This window comes from Coturnix japonica, chromosome 2, assembly GCF_001577835.2.
Source record: "Coturnix japonica isolate 7356 chromosome 2, Coturnix japonica 2.1, whole genome shotgun sequence".
Lineage (NCBI taxonomy): Eukaryota > Metazoa > Chordata > Aves > Galliformes > Phasianidae > Coturnix > Coturnix japonica.
Window position 1 is genome coordinate 34,102,534 of NC_029517.1, and position 16,867 is coordinate 34,119,400.

At 38.4% G+C, this 16,867-nt stretch overlaps 1 protein-coding gene across 1 annotated transcript in view; it reads left to right on the top strand.

The window, feature by feature from the left end:
• LOC107309289 (ubiquitin-conjugating enzyme E2 E1) overlaps positions 1-16,867 on the top strand; it is a 42,894-nt gene that overhangs the window by 21,369 nt on the left and 4,658 nt on the right. The window contains 1 exon segment of the mRNA XM_032442342.1: positions 14,103-14,235. Coding sequence (XP_032298233.1) covers positions 14,103-14,235 — 133 coding nt within the window.

Sequence of the window (16,867 nt, forward strand, 5' to 3'; positions counted from 1 at the left end):
AATAGCATGCTGAATTTAATATATGTGATATCAGAGGTCTAGGTGACGTGATGGGTTTTCTTTCTTATTGTCCTTCTCAATCACTAGCAACTACATGTACAGCAACACGTTATATTTCATTTGTTTAGGGTTTGTAGATTTTTGTCTTCAAATATAGGTGTATTGGCATTGAACAGGGGACTTCTTCAATGCTTGTAGTTGTTTTCTGATGTTATCTCATAATCTTCTTGCCTCGAATTCATGAAGTTTCAGTTTCTTTCCTTCATTTTTCCTTCATTTTTCTCTAATTCAGCTTGTAGGCAGGCAAGTTCACTCTGTCTGGAAGAACACTGCCAGGATGAAATACTTAAGTCATTTATTTAACTGTTCACTTCATGCTGCACTGAATACTAGTACAGAAGAAAATAAATTGGAAACATCTGTTTTTCTTTTCTCAGAAGAACAAAGATATGTTCTATTGAAATTAAAGGTGGCAAATATAAGAGTAATAAAAGGAAGGTATTATATGTCTTTCATACATATAATTAGACTATGGAACTTACTGTCACAGGAAATTATTGAGACAAAGAATGTAACAGGATTTGAAGTAGAATTGGGCAGGCATGTCACTATCATGGCTATTCAAAATAACTCTTATTAATTATGATTTTGGAGCCATACTAAACCCATGCAAATTTACCTTGAGGTGTATCAGAAGAGCATGCTTTCTTCTGTTCTTTTGAGTTATGCTTGCCTGCAGACTAAAATTTACTTGAATTCTGAGACTTAACAGAAATTGTGTTGTCTGGAATTGTACAGCTTGTACATGTTTTTCTTCCTCCATTCTTAGCATCTCGCATGTTTTTGGGGCTGGATATCCTCCTTAAATATGTTTTCCTTCCCCATACCTCATTTCCACGTCCTTTTCCATATGAGCTCATCCCAGAAAAAAACACTATGCCCTGCCTCTGATCAGGTTGCACAGGAATGCCTATGGAAAAGACCTGCAAAGCGAGGAGAAGAATCCTAAGACTTATGAATGATTAATACCACACAGAGCAAGAGCCTCCAAGTTGATTAAACTTAAGTATGCTGTGAGAAGTGAAATCACTATATTTCTGTAAAGATAGCAATGATCGTAGGAAGCTTTTTAGCATGTCTTGGCTTTTTAACAAGTGGCACTTTGAATTATGGAATTAATTCCACAGAGTGGAAGAATATCAGGACTGAAGTAATAAATATGTTAAAAGGTTTGGGTATTGTAGTTGACATTTATGCCTGCAAATCTCAGCAGGGCTTTAAACCATACAGTTCCTACATGTTGAGGCCAGGGAGGAGAAATATCTACTTGATATGCAGAAGTCTTTTATTTTTTTTCTTCTTTAACATCTGTAGAATAGGAAAAGAAAAAAAGTAGTTGAGCAGAAGTGTAATAGGAACAGCACTTAGAAGTCCCTGGGCAGTAGCCAGAATATTCAGATTCTCTTTTGGGGAGTTTAGGAAAAGCAACTTGAATACATTATTTGACTTTAAAGGAAAGAATCTTAAGATGTCTCCTGTAGAGGCATTCAGCTCCTTTTCCAGTGCTTGTATGTGTTCCTTTGTAAGATTCTGCTGTTTTGTAATTATCTTAAAAACTACAGTGAGATTAACAACAGAAGCAAAGCCTGTTGCTTGTATCTAAAAATGCTCAGCTGCAGCATCAATTGATGACAAGCTCTTAGAGCTTATCCTTTCTTAAAGAATGCAACATTCTGTCTTTTTACAGGATGCGGGAGCAGAAGGGGTTCTTTCAAAAGTGCACCTTGCTGACAATAAGTATGACCAAGAGGAATGGCATAATGATTATAATACTAATATGTAATATATACATACATACAAGTGCCTTCTTCAAATTTTGTGTAATGCTGTTCATTTTATTTCAAAAAGAAAAACAGAGAAATAGGTGGCTTTTAGAGAGGAGATGGAAATGATTAAAAACAAGCAAACCGACAACTGGAGGTGTTATGTGAAGATATGATTATTGTTTACTTCAGATAGTAGACCAAATATTTGTTTTTCTTAATTTAATTCTCCGGAGCAAATAGATGGGAACCTTATTTTCTTTTATCTTCTAGTACAAGAACAAAGGTATATGAAATGTGATTGTGTGAAATGAGGTTAAAAAATGGATAAACCTAATTTTTAAATTATTTTTCAGAATGAAATTGGATACAGATTCCATGCTATATTACACTGCTGAAACAGGAATTTAGCAAGCTTCAAAAAGACTTTTCTATGGAGGGCAGAACCAGACACAATTACCAGCTTGCTCATAATACTGATTTCAGAAGGGAATCATGGATGCTTGTTTTTGAGGTCCAGCTCATTACTGACAAGTGTGTTGGTAACTCAGGGAAAGCAGATGAGCTGGAAGGGAGACATCAAATGCTCATCTCTGCCTATTTAATACTGCAATGCAGTGAGAGATGGGGCAGTGGAACAGGTGTGCTTCAGATCTTATCCAGGCTGGTGATTCCTTTTGATTAGCTCGTAGAGGAACAAAGTTCTGTGACAAAATCTGCATTTGACCTGCGATCAAAATCTTTTCAGTAACGCAGCTTTTATTATGCTAATAGCTGGACCCAGCTTTATTTTAATGTTGTTTCAAAGGGGGTAACTGTTTACAGTCAATCTCTTATTTATAAATCATGCTATAAAAGTAAAATGTGTGTATATATATATATATATAAAATATGGCATGCATATGAGGAGTTTGCATGTATGACAAAAGCGTCTTTAAGAGTAATATCACAGAGTCATCAAGGTGGGAAAAGACCACTAAGATCATTTATTCCTACCATAACCAAACACCGCCATGCCCACTAATCGCCATGTTTTTTGAACACCTCCAAGGGCTCTGCTACCTCCCTGGGCAGCCTGTTCCAACACCTCAACACTCTTTCTGAGGACAAAAATAAATAAATCCTGTTATTAAACTTGAACCTCTCCTGCTGCAACTTCAAGCCATTGCCTCTCATCTTTCTGCTGTAACCTGGGAGAAGAGGCTGACCCTCGTCTTGCCACAGCCTCCTTTCAGGCAGTTGTAGGGCTATGAGATCTCCCCTGAGCCTCCTCTTCTGCAGACTAAACGGTCCCAGTTCCCTCAGCCATTGCCTGTAAGACTTAAGCTCCTGTCCTGTCATTTCATGACTTTGCCCTTCATGGACACGTTTCAGGGTCTCAGTGTCTTTCTTATAGTGAGGGACCCAAAACTGATGACAGTGCTCAAAGTTCAGCCTCACCAGTTTTTGTCAGATTAATATTAGTCTCAAATAATTGAGTTTTAAAGCTAACAGTGACTCACTCTAGTATTTAATCTTAAGGTTGACTTTGCCTGATCAAATTCTGTGTTTGCAGTGTCTTTAACTCGTAGGTCACAAGTTCCATGTGTGACGTGTGGGGTTTTCTTAATTAATTCACTATAAATATAAAAATAATTTCAGTATTGGCAGGTTTGCTGCTCTCTTCATGATACCGCTGTTTGGATGATTAACGTTTATTGATGATTGTGTGTTCATGTGATCTGTTTTACCTTTCTCTGACTCAGCAGAACTATTTTCAGATAGCCTGCCGTAATTGGAAAAGGAGTTGTCTCATCATAAGCTTTAACTACATTTGATTAAAAGCCCAGTATAAAAGTTCATTGAAGATCTTTTGTAACAATGAGAGTATCAGCTGCCTTTGGCATTTGTCCATTCTTGCTTATTTGAGAAGGCCTTGTGTGTGCTGTAGGGGTTTTAATAATTGACCTTTCTAAACTGGAATCTCGACAAAGACACTTAAATAATGAAGAAATCTCTCTTCATTTCTCTTGCTAGTTCAGATGGGATTACCTAAAGTAGCTAAGAGAATTTGCTAACATAATGATATTACTATAAATGTATGTATACACTGTAAATGTGTTGCAGTTAGAAAATGTTTATTTCACTAAAAGGAATATCCCAAATGCCTTTTAGTGGGGAAATGAAAGTGAATTGAGCTATAGCAACTGGAAACAAGCCATTTTCCTTAATAGTAGATTTCTGTTCTTCTGTTGATATGTATGTAAAATAGCATCAAGCGTGCTTACTAAGGCTGTCAGTTCTCCCAGGTGTTTTGCCATACAACTATGGCAAATATATCATTATGTCCATGTCATATTTTTTCCTAATTATAAGCAATATACTCAGTTTTTCTTCTCAAAATCATTTTATTCAGTGTAAAATTAGCTGCAAGTTACACATCTGTGTCAGTTGTGAAGGTTCTGTAGGTGTGCCGCTGAGTTTCTGTTGCCATTGTTTAGCATGGAAGTAGCAATAGAGTAACAAAAGTGATGCACAGCTCCCAGAATGCATGAAGAGTTCTTCCTTATTCTTTTCACTGTTTCTTTAAGGTGTTGCTTGTAACAGTGTTCAGATTAAAAGGTTAACAATGTGCAAACTGCTGTTTTAGGAACAGTTGCATGGGAGGTGTGCTTTCCTTCTTGTGTCTGTATGTAATACAGCAAAATCTCCCATCAGAATAGCTACAAATTAAATTGCTAATGCTTCCCAATAAAGAAATGTGATTTTTATTTTATTATTTTTAAACTAAATGTCACTTAAGATCCTTGTCTGAACTTTGTAGGCTGCCCAGGGAGTCTGAGCAAAATCAGCACTTTTGTTGTGCTAGAAAAACCTCGGGGTCCTGAGAACATACCTCTGAAGTATTAATTAACATCAGTGTTTTAAGCTAATTACGGTGAAACCTTTAGTGTGGCACATTTCTTCATGACAGCAAAAGGTTAAAATTTAACCTAAGAAAGCCAGTGATCAGCTGAAGGAACATGGCTCCTGAGCCAGGTGGGACCAGGAGGGGTAATGAGAATGCCTCAGCCTGGGCTCCCTGGAAAAACCCTCTGCCCGCCTGCTGGGAACCTCCATCCCTTGCCAGGCACAGCTGCTGCTAAGGCTTCTCTCTTCTTCAGGAGCTTCAGAGGAGTGGAGCCTGTGCTGGCTTTCCTGTGTGTGCTTTGTATAAGAGGTGTAAGTGATGTAATGCACGAAGTTGAAACTCTCGCTGCCTGGCACTTCTTTGCCTTTAATGTTTTCTTACGTTTGTCAAAAATGTGAAGGAATGAAGGCACTGTGAATTTTAAAAGCCAAAACCCAATGCCAAATGATGGCGTTTTTTGCTTTGGGGTGAATTACTTCAAATCAATCACCAAATAGTCTTCTGGAGGAAAAAAAAAGTTTCACCAGTTACCCGGACTGTACAGAATCAGGCCTGGAAGTTCACCCCAGCACTGTATGTGTTGTTTAAAGGCATGGCTTAGTCTTCTTATGGCACCCGATGTGGATTAAGTTTGATCTTCCTAATACAAATAAATAAATAAAACTTGGGAAGGCCACCACAAACACATGTTCAAGCTGTCCTTGTGGCAGTGCTATCAAAAAGAAAATTAAAGCTTGTGCTTTTTATTTAAACTCCTTAAAATATACCTTTATTTCAGGCTTTTGCCCACAAAGTCATATTCAGAATATTTATGTATTACTGCTACAATAAATAATGATTTGCTACTGTGACCTGGTGCGTTTGTAACTGTTAACAAGGCCAACCTGCAGTGGTGTATAAACAGTTTTCCATGTCTGCTATGTAATTGACTGGCAGCTGTGCCATATTAGAGAAAGAAAACCTTACAAAACAGTAAACTTGCATCTCAAATCTCTCAGATAAAAATTTCTAGTCTGTGCATGTTGGCTAAAAACTCAAAAGCAGTGCTGTCATGACTTCTGCTGGGCAACTTTGATAGTCATTTATAGCTGTGAAAATAAAACAAGTGGTCTGGGCTGTGTAGCATAATTGATGCTATTTTTTGTGGTCTTGAGAAGTGTAAGAATTATTATTATTATTATTATTATTATTATTATTATTATTATTATTATTATTATTATTATTATTATTAGAGTGGTTTGATAATTTTGCTGTTGCCACCTGTGGTGAAATGCTCTAATCCATATACAGTGATCCTGATTTGTTCAATGAATGACAGTGAAAGGAAATGAATGTAAGGAGCTTAGTGTAGATAAAGGAGAAGGGGAAGGCATCCAGATGAGATTTTTCTTTCTCAGTTTCAGGTATCACTGAAATACGTCATTGAAAACATAATGTATTTTAATTAACAACATAATGTTATCCGTGTCACTGTTGGTATGCTGATTGGAAGCAGTATAATGATGTGAAACCAAGATAATGTGATGACCTCATTCTCTAGTTAAGTGATCTCTGCCTGTCCCTGATCTAATGGGGAAGAGACTTGTTGGTTTTGATCAGCTGATAGATTTAATGTGTAGCCTTTTTATTTACAGGCAGTTTTCTAGCTATAGAGGTAGGCAGTGGGACAGATGCATCAGTTCTACACATGTACCATGTGCTCCAGATTTATTTATTTATTTATTCTCTTTTGGGTATGTTCTCGTAGTAACCTAAAGTTGCATGTAAACTAGAAATCTTAAAACACCGTGTCCTCTGTTCCGAGGGCAGACTTCCAACAGAATTACCATATTTCAGTACAAGAGAGGTGGTAATGCAGCTCTAGTCTGACAGTGCACTGTCTGCCCTCTTTAAAATAACCAGTGCATTCCCATGGACATATGACAGCTAGTTTGAGGAGACAGTTGGGTGAAGCAAAAAGAACCATGTCCTTATTAGCCTGAGGAAGTTTGAGAGCCTTGTCTGCTTTCAGTTTCCAGCATTGTGGGGGCTTCTTGCCAAGCATTACATGTCATCTTTAACTTTCTGGGGCCAGATTTTCCAAGCTGGTTTGCTGTTGTCATCTCAATCTAAGTTATTTAGCATATATGTTTTTTCATCTACAGAATTACTAGTTATAATTGGATCTATTGTGCTAACTGATGATGATAAACTGCAAAGTAACCATCTGCTGCGTTGTCTCGGTGCTGGCTGGGCAGACTTAGGAAATAGGAAGAATCCTTCTCCTCTTCTTTCTTTTTTAAGAGGCAAGTGACTTAAAAGAAAGTGAAGCATCCAGATAGTGATGATCCCAACGAAGTAGTTAACTTAGAAATTCTACAGTTAGTGTACTTCTGAGTGCCTGAATATGCATGATGGTGTTTTTTTTCATCAGTTCCCATGCTGATGTAGATGCATGGGAGATGATTTTCATCATCTTCCATGCCTGGAAATGCTTGTGGAGGACAGAGAGGCTGATTTAGGTTCCAGCTCAATTCTGGCATGGTGAGGCGTATGCTACATTGAGATCAGTGATACAAAAACACTGGTATTTGTTAATAGTATTGGTTCTCTTTCATTGTGTTTAAATACAGAACTGTCTGTTTGATGCAGGGCAGCCGCTTCAAGAGCATGTTTGCTTTACCAAAAAAATCAAAATTACAGAAACAAATAGTTTTTCTAGTGACATGTCCATACGAACCACCAGAAATGTGTTGGAAAATGAGAAGGCCCCAAGAAAATGGCGTAACTGCAAAAACACTGCATCTCTGACACTGCCTGTTTTTGCTTACCAATTGTAAATTACACATCTGTGCCACAAGTGCTAAATTTGGAAATAATGTCTGATGATGTGAAGTAGTTTCTGTCCCCATGTTGGCAGCTAACAGACCAGTTGACAAATGGCAGGAAGGAAACTGTTGTAAAAATAACACAAGGTTAAGTTGGCAGAGCACGGTTTCTACCATCTCATCTTCTTGTCATTTTAAATAAGCCATTGCTAACTTGTTAAGCAAGTCAGATTCTCTTCTGCTCTGTCCCAATTTGTTTTGCTTTCTTGTGCATAGGATGATTTAATGAGAGACACAGGGTCAAATACAAGCCAGTGCATTTTAATTTTCTTTTTCTTTTTTTGGTCAAGGTGCCAACCTATGAGGAGAGAAAAGAAACAGATTTGCATACAATGGAGATAATATCATTAACTTCTAAAAGTTTGATGTTGTATTTGCATACTGTAAAGTATGTAGTGAAGCTGCAGAGTTGCTTACGAGTTTGGTCCACTTCTCTGTAGTCTTGTTGGACACTTTGAAAATGTTCCTATCTGCAGTAGGATGAACTTCAGTTCTTTGACATAGAGAAGCTAGGAAGAAGCCAGTGCGAAGGAAAATGGAAGCCCTTGGGAGCTGAGCAGGCTGGATTTATTGTCAGTTTTGGAACCAATGCTAAATGGATTAATTTTGCTCGAACCTTTTTATGAGGACTTGCTTCTAAATTGAAATGATTATTGTTAAACTAAATAGAGCTGCAGCACTCTCCTGAGAATATAATAAGTCTCCTCCTGACCTCCCTGCTAAGTGAGATTTTATTTGAAATCTTTGAAGCCTGATTTAAAAATCAAACTTTGCATCAAAATTATTCAATTATTTTTATGAAGTAGTTGAGTAGTAACTCCACAGCAATATTTTGTAAAGGGTGAAGTATTTCAGGTGAACGTCTTAAAGGTGCAAACATTTATGGGCATTTATTTTTCTGCTTTAGCTGAGAAGAGTGAAGTCTTGGCAAGGGTCAGGCTTTTTTGCTTGTTGTGTGATCTTGTTGCCAAGTACTTTATATATAACTATATATAAAAACCTAGTTGTCTTTTCTTTCTTCCCTCCTTCCCTTCCTCCCTTTCTTTCCCCAAAGAAATCCCCTTGACACAGTTTTCCTTGAAGTCCTATAAATCCCTGTATAACACCTTATCAGCTCCATTATCAGAACTATTTAGTTATTTAGCTCCTTTTTAACCCCGTGAGAACATAATTCACTGCACAGTTTATCCTCCAGCTTAAGCACTGTGCAATTTATGTACAGTTTTTCAACCTTCCTCCCCAATTTTACATTAGCCTGATACTTAGGGGAAAAGCTTTCCCAGATGCTAAAACAGAAATGTAGTGAGTGCTCTTGTCTGTGGGAAATGTGGTGGGATTTGTGAGGTACTTAGTGTGAGCGAAAAATATTGTGACTACCTTTTTCAATTTAAGATGGTAATTTCAGCGAATTACAGCAAAGAAGAATAATATTTACTAATTTGTACTTGAAAACCATGTCCCAGAATATGCATTAGGTGGAGAATTAAGTCTTGATATCTCAATTTTCTAGCTTGGATTGATGCTGCAATAGAATGTTTCATCTTTACTCCCTTACCTCTCCTTTCCTTTCTTCACTTCCTCCTTTTGTTTTAATTATAGCCAGCTGCAACTTTTGTTTTTCCCCCCTACTCTTTTTTTCCTCATCTCTCAGTGAGCTCACAGTCATCTCATCTATGGTCAGACCATCGTTTTTAGACATCTTGGCTGTGTACAGCAGCAGTGTCATGCTGGCTCGCATATTCACTTGGTAATTCAGTGTGGTGCCATTCACTATCCATGGATGCCTAGGAGGGATTTTGTTGGTTTGGTCTTTTTTCCCCTTGTATTTTATGTTTGTTTTCTTTACTAGAAAAGGAGGCGGGGAAAGTTAGATCCCGCTTTTAAATTATATCACCAAAAATTGGCAATAAAATGGATGACCCGGGTTATCCTTTCAACTAGTTCTGTCTTGTTCGATCAGATTTCTTCCTAATAACTTTGTAGTGCTGTTTATTTTATAATTGAAAAACATAATAAGGTTATTTAAAACAACTTTGTTATGTAGCATGCTTAGCCTAGTGGGGTCCATTATGTATATGGCATATCTCAGTACTGCAGTAATAGAAGTTATAATGCATTTTATTAGATAAAGCATATGTAAGTGTTGACAACTGCTATGTATTAATACAGTTTTTCCAGTAACTTTATGTCCAAAAGATCAGCTGCTTACTCTTTTTTGTTTATAGTTCACTTTATTCTTGGGTGTTCTCATTTCTAACATAGTTTGCTTAAAGATCTGTAGAGCAGAATTTCACTGAATGAAGGATTTTCTATGAGTGTTTTTTAGTGGCTTTGCTAGACACTTCGTTTGCTTCCTGCCAGAGACCCTTATGCCTACCTGCTTTGCTGCTCAAAGGTTTTCATTAGCTGCTAATCACTTCAAGATACCATAGAACTGTACTTATTGTGATCCTGATGGGAGGGCAGCTCTGCTGTCTTAAACTACTTGGCTGAATTAGTTTCCTTAAGAAATCGAATATGTATTTCTTTGATATATCAGGTTATTAGCCCAGTGTCTGTAGCATTGCCTTGTTTTGATTAATCTGTCACTAACTGCATTGATTCACTGTTGCATGTTTTCTTTGTCCCAAGGAACAGAAACTGGACAATTCACGGGACTGCATTTTTTTTTACTGGAGGAAAAGGTTATGTTGCCATTTGGTCAGCTCATAAAAAGGTCTAGGTAGTTTCCAAAAGTTGATGTAAATGATAGGCCTTTTAAGTCACTTCTTCCTGGGACTTTCCAGGAGAATGTCAGTGGTGTTTACGGGGACTGTCATCCATGAGCTATATGCAGTGAGCACCAGAAAATCCTGCCTTCCCTGTGTGCTATAGGTGTTCTAAGTGATCTGTCCAGAAATGCCTGGGCAGAAGGCTAACTGAGTTTGCGTGTACAAAATATCAGCTTAGCCTCCTGTAATGAGGGCTTGAGGCAGTGGTTTTATTTGTAACACAGAAAGCCACAGGCTGGCTGTTCTTGCAGTACCCTATCTGTCACTTCAGCCTTTTCAGTACATGAAAAAATATGTATGTGTGTGTCCTCTCTTTGGACCCTGAATCACTGAGACAGAGTCCTCTGCTTACAATTGCTTTTCTCCCTCTGTATCACAAGGCATTTAAGTATGCAGCCTTCTCAGCTGGACTTTATTCTGCTCCCTAGCCTATATTGCGGGTGTTTCTCATTTACCTGTTTGGTTTCTAAATTGAGAAAGAATGTGACACCTGCAAAGAAAGGCAGAGCTAGATTTGTTTTTTCCACAGTGACACAAGGCTGGCTGGGGCTTTGCCCAGGCAGGGCATTGAATTTGGTCTCGTGTATGCCTTGAGTTTCTCTGCCTTGCATTCAACGTCGAGATTCAGAACACTGCTTCTAGACTTAGAAATTTAGAGTCCTTGGCCAAATGCAACCATTGCACTGCCCAGTTTCCTATGGACAGGAGTTGTAACGCTGCAGCAGACAAGCAAGCAGCAAGTTGGGGGCAATCAGGAATAGCTGTCACTGAGCACATTGCGACTGCACTGAGTGTGTCACTATTGTTCCAGTGAATAGAGATGCCTGCCTACAGTGTTGTGTAACAATGCTGTGTGATACTGTAATGATGGAGTTGATGTTGTTATCTATCTTTTTTTTTTTCCAGTTTTCATTCAGATGTAATTTTTTAGTCTGTATTGTTGGTCTTTCATTTCTTTCATTGAAAGTGAAGATGTGGGCTATTGAGCTTAATATAGATATATGTAGTTCTCATTCTCTCATCTTGAAGTGGAAACAGTTTCTATGTAATCAGTTAAAATTCCATTCCCAATGGTCACGCATTGGACAACTTCAAAATGTTGCATTAGTCCATCTGGGCACTTAATTTGAGCAGTGGCGACACACAGCAGGGAATGTGGAAGCTGTTTCTAGGAGCCCTGTATCTGTGCACCAGTGAATTTCTTTTTGAAGCAGATAATTGCAAGGATTTAAAACAAAAAATATATATATAATCTTTTAACCTTTGAGTGTTTTTATATCTCTACTGAAAGTTAATGCCACTGCACTTATGCTGTGTTCCATTATCTTTGTGTTTCTGTTAAGATTAGGTCTTCTTGAGCTGCTTGATATTACCTAATCCTTATTTAAACTCAGGCAATATTGCTGAAGCTGACTTGCATCACCCTCTTTCAGTCTTTCCTTTGTGAGAAATCAATGTTAATAAGTAAAAATTGGACATCTACAGCTGTTTTGCTTCATTAATTAAATTATATGTGTATAAAAAAAGCTTGGTACATCACTGTTAAAGCTTTCTGATGTCTTACAAAGGTGTTGCACTTTTCTAATACAGAGGTCTAGCAGTGTGTTACTTGCATGCAGTGAGAGCTCTAATTGGAAACCTAATAAGATACAAAAGATTTCTAACACTGTTATATTATTTTTTAAGTCTATGGGATTTCTTTTATTGACCGTCCTTTGGATTGAAGCTGGGAATAAAATACAGGGACATTGAAATGTGTCTTACTGGTTCAGAGGGCTGCATTCAGTGCTAATCACGCATCACATTTCTTGAATGCTGAAGTGCTCCCAATTGACAGCTTTTGTGACATAAATTCCAGCAGTAAATTGTCGGTAACAAAGCTCAAGGACCTGTTCTGTTCAGTAGCTCCATCCTTAGCAGAGAGAAGAGAGGATGATCACTGGTGAGGTTGGAGTAACGGTGCATGTCAGTAGGTTGCTAATACATAAAGAGGTGATTCCTTGGAATGGTGTCCAAGAGAGTCCTGACCTGTACAAGACAAGGGAGAGTCATTAAGGGGGAGCAGGATGCCAGGAATGTTTGGGATGGGATGGCTTTCCCTTTTCTTTAGTACAGATCTGGAGCTGTGTGAGGTTTTGTGTTCTGAAAAGAGCTATATTTGCCCAGCAGATGGTGCAAAGATCCTTTCCCCAGTGGATGGTGCAGAGATCTTGTCTCCTTTTACTGCTTTCCTGCATGCTTTCTACCCCTGGAAACATACTGTTAGTCATAGTTTCACTGTCATTGAACTATTTGGCATCAAAATGTTAAGGACTTGTTTGTTTGATGTGAAAATAAAATTCTAGAGAGATTTGATAACAGAGCTGGTTTCCTTTCTCTCTCCCTTGTTTTTTCACTGCTGTCAAGAGCATGTTCAGCAGTACTGCAAAGAGCAGCGAAAAAAACCCCCATGTCTCACATCCCTCTCGTTATGCTTTTGTAATGGTGTGTTTCTTTGTGACACTTACTAGCACCTGGCACTTACTCTGGTTCCCTTCACATTCATCAGATGCATATTGTCACGTGTTTATTAAACTTATTAGACTGCCTTCCTTCTTGAGCAGTGTTCTCCATGATTGTTCTGATGTGAAAAGGACCTTTTTGTTTGTTTGCTATAATCATTCTGTCTCGTTTTGGCCCTTTGTTTTGCGTTAGGGATGTTCAAGTCCAGCCCTTTCAGAACAAGGGGAGAAGAGATTTCTAAAATCATAGACACACACAGTGGAAAAAGCTGTGTCAGTTCCTCACTGTGTGCAAAAGGAATTTTTGGCTCTAGCATCTAATGGATAAAATACTTGCATAGCAGCACAGGAAGAAAAAGGTAGCAGTGGAATCCTAAACCATTAATGGCTTTATCGGTTGAGCTGTACTTAGAAATACTCAGACATATGGCACACTGCAGAGTACGGTGTCTGAGGGTCTGAGTAAAATTATTTTTTCAGCAAGCAGACACTTGTGTTCGACAACACCTTTAGTTTGTATTGCTCTTTGTGAGCTGCTGGTATCTGGAGAATCTAGGATTAGACAAAGCTGATTTAAGAAAGCAGTGTTTTAATTCGACATGGTGATTTTAATTCTCCTCACAGAAAGCAGTTTTGTAATACAAGGTCTATCGGATGAGTTTGACTTCATTTTAGAACTCAGTGTGACAAAATGATACAAGTGCAGAAAATTTTGATATTTAAGGGTATCTCCACATGTGTATTTCCCTCCATTTACTTACACAGTGAGCCATGGTTTAGGAATAATACAGGAATACAGAATAATAGAGTGAACATAAATCCTGAATTTCCTTAGTGTGGTCTTTGATGTGGTGCAGTTATATCAAGGTGGAACTGGTGCAGTCATTTCTGAAGTACAATAGGAACTTGTTCTTTGAAATACAGATTTTTCTGTTGTGTTGAGATGTTGTAGCTTGTTTAGGAGGAGTTCTGGGCAGCGATGATTCATAAATGTCAGGTGAGATAAGCTGAAAAACATACACCACCTCTAATTTCTCAGCTTCGCTAAGTGGTCTGGGACACTAATAGATCCAGGTAAGGTTTCTGAGATTCTGGAAGCATTCCATTTACTTTAATCACTTTTTCTCCAGGAGCTGTATGAAGTGTAGCACTGAAAACATTCCTTCACGTCATAATTTGTGAGTGGAAGAGGTCCTACTTATTTAACTCTGGTAATATTTCTAAACCAGTTCTGTTTTGTTATTTCCTAGTGCTGGCCCCAAAGGTGATAACATCTACGAATGGAGATCGACTATTCTAGGACCCCCGGGCTCTGTCTACGAGGGAGGTGTTTTCTTTCTTGACATCACATTTACACCAGAATATCCTTTCAAGCCTCCAAAGGTAAGAGACCTGTAATTTGTATCTTCTGTTATGAATGCTTAACAAGCCATCGAGTGGCAGGCAGTATTAATGGGAATGCAGCTCACGTGGTTGAGAAGGTGCTTAAGCTCATTTCAGATATGACACTGGTTTCTGTTAACTAATGTTAATAGCTCTTCCAATCCACTTCGTCCCTACTTTAAAGTTTGTTCTCTTTTTTTTTTCCCCTGTTTTTGTTTCTAAGAGATCTTAAGCAGGTAATGCAAGCATCAGAACAGCTCTGAGAAGCTAAAAAGTAAATAAACTTGGGGAGAGGGCAAAGGATACAAATGCAAGTATTTGTACCTCAAAGTTACAATAAGCATTATGGTTTTGTATGCTTGTACTACTCTAAAGTGGAATTTAGTTCTTCTATTTTATTGGGTACTTGAGTTGTTCACTTCACTGTACAAATTTTTCTGCAGGCGTGTTGTATTTGTGAAGCTCTTGTATTCCAACATTGTTTTGTTCTAATGCTACAAGGCAAATACCAGTGTAAGTGAATGTTATCTTGTGGTTTACATGCTTGGCCAGAGAAAGAGAGTTGGGTTTAAGAAGAGGTTGGTTGGTGTATATGCTTCATGTTTGCCTTGTGTTTGAAAGCGCTTATATGTATGTTTAACTTCTTAAAAGTAGTTGCAGTGATAAGGTAAATACCAATGACTGTCCCAGATGACTTTAGTGTAGTCTGTAATAGAAAGTTCTTGTCATAGTCCAGGCCCTCAGCGGAGAGCAGGTTAGTTCCTTATACCAGCCACATGAATAACAATCATAAAATATCTTGTGTTGGAAGGGACTCACAAGAATCATCAAGTCCAAATCCTTGCTCCACGGAGGACCACTCAAAATTCAAATGATGTTTCTGAGAGCATTGTCCAAACGCATCTTGAACTCTGGCAGGATTGGGTCTGTGACCATGGCCTTAGGGAGCCTGTTCAGTGCCTGACCACAATCTCTCTGGTTTAGAACCGTTTCTCAACACCCAGACCGACCCTCCCCTGTCACAGCTCCATGCCATTCTCTGGGTCCTGTCGCTGTCACCAGAGAGCAGAGATCATTGTCTGCCCTCTGCTCCCCTCATGAGGAAGCCATAGGCTGCAATGAGGTCTCCACTTAGTCTTCCCTGCTCTGAGCAAAACAATCCAAAGGGCCTCAGTTGCTCCTCATGTATCTTGCCCTCTGGACCTTTCACCATCTTCGTAGCCTTTCTTTGGACGCTCTCAAATAGTTTAATGTCCTTCTTATATTGTGGCACCCAAAACTGCACACAGTACTTGAGGTGAGGCTGCACCAGCACAGAGCAGAGTGGGAGGACGATCCCTTCCCTCAATGTGCTGGTTATGGTAGCTTCCCAAATAAAAGAAAAAGGTGTTCATCTGTTCCTGCCAGCCCAACTACAGAGTTTCTGGTAGTATTAACAGGGCTTTAAATTCCAGCCCTAAGTTAGGGCTCAGATTCACAAAGAGTGTTGAGCACCCATCCATCATTGTTTAGTTGCTCTCTGATGGTATGGATGCATCCCTCTTGTCTTATGTTAAAGCTGAATTCACTTCAGAATAGTTTTTCATCATTTTGGTTTTAATTAGTTTGTACAGGATATTTTGGTCTGACTATCCACAATATTTTGTGTTAAGAGCCTAGTAAGCATTTGAAGAGGGAGTTTTATTATCCCTTATGTGCTTTGCCTTGTCTTTGCTTCCTGTGCTCCTAAGGATCTCAAGCTTCTCCAGCATGATGCCTTAGCAGACCTTACGTGCCTACCAAGTGCTAAGTGTGAAGTTCCTTAACACAAAAACCAAGTTACAGTTGTATCATCCCTGCTCAGCCCTACTTTCTGTTCTGTGCCTGGGATGGTGATCTCATTGCCTTTATCTTTGGATCTAAACCCTCACCCAGGTGAAAAGGCTGGAATTAAAAAAATAAAATAAAATAAAATAAAATAAAATAAAATAAAATAAAATAAAATAAAATAAAATAAAATAAAATAAAATAAAATAAAATAAAATAAAATAAAATAAAATAAAATAGAAAAGGAACTGCTAACTGAGGCCTGAAAATGCTTATTTAATAGAGATTTGTTATACTGCAGCAGTTGCATTTAAAGGGAGTCATTCACCTAAGCAGTAGCCCAAACTGGTTTACAAACCACATGTGTGTATGCAAATAAAATAGTAATCACCTCGGTCACGTGGAGATGGGATGTAGGAGAAAGAGTAGCAGTAGTCTTACAACGTGCTCATACTGCTTGGGGACGTCAGGTTTAAATGAAGAACCTTGATTGAGAAACATGGATTCTTACAATGTCTCCTGTGCTGATACCTGTGCTAGTGCTAATGTGGGAAATACAATCAAATTATTCTTGCTTTCTTCCTATGAATTTGTTGATTTCAGGTTGCCCAGATGCAGTAACTGATAAATACTGCTTGTGAGTCATTTAGAAGTGGCAGGACTAAAGTGGTTACCACAGACTTCCTATATTTGTCTTTTAGGCCAAGAAGAAAAGAAACATCTAGTTGAAACAAAACCCAGTGTATCATTTTGATCACAGAACACTAGTAAAGTAGTAGAGCGGTCAAAGGCTATCTTGAAAGCCTTGACCTCTGAAAAGATTAAG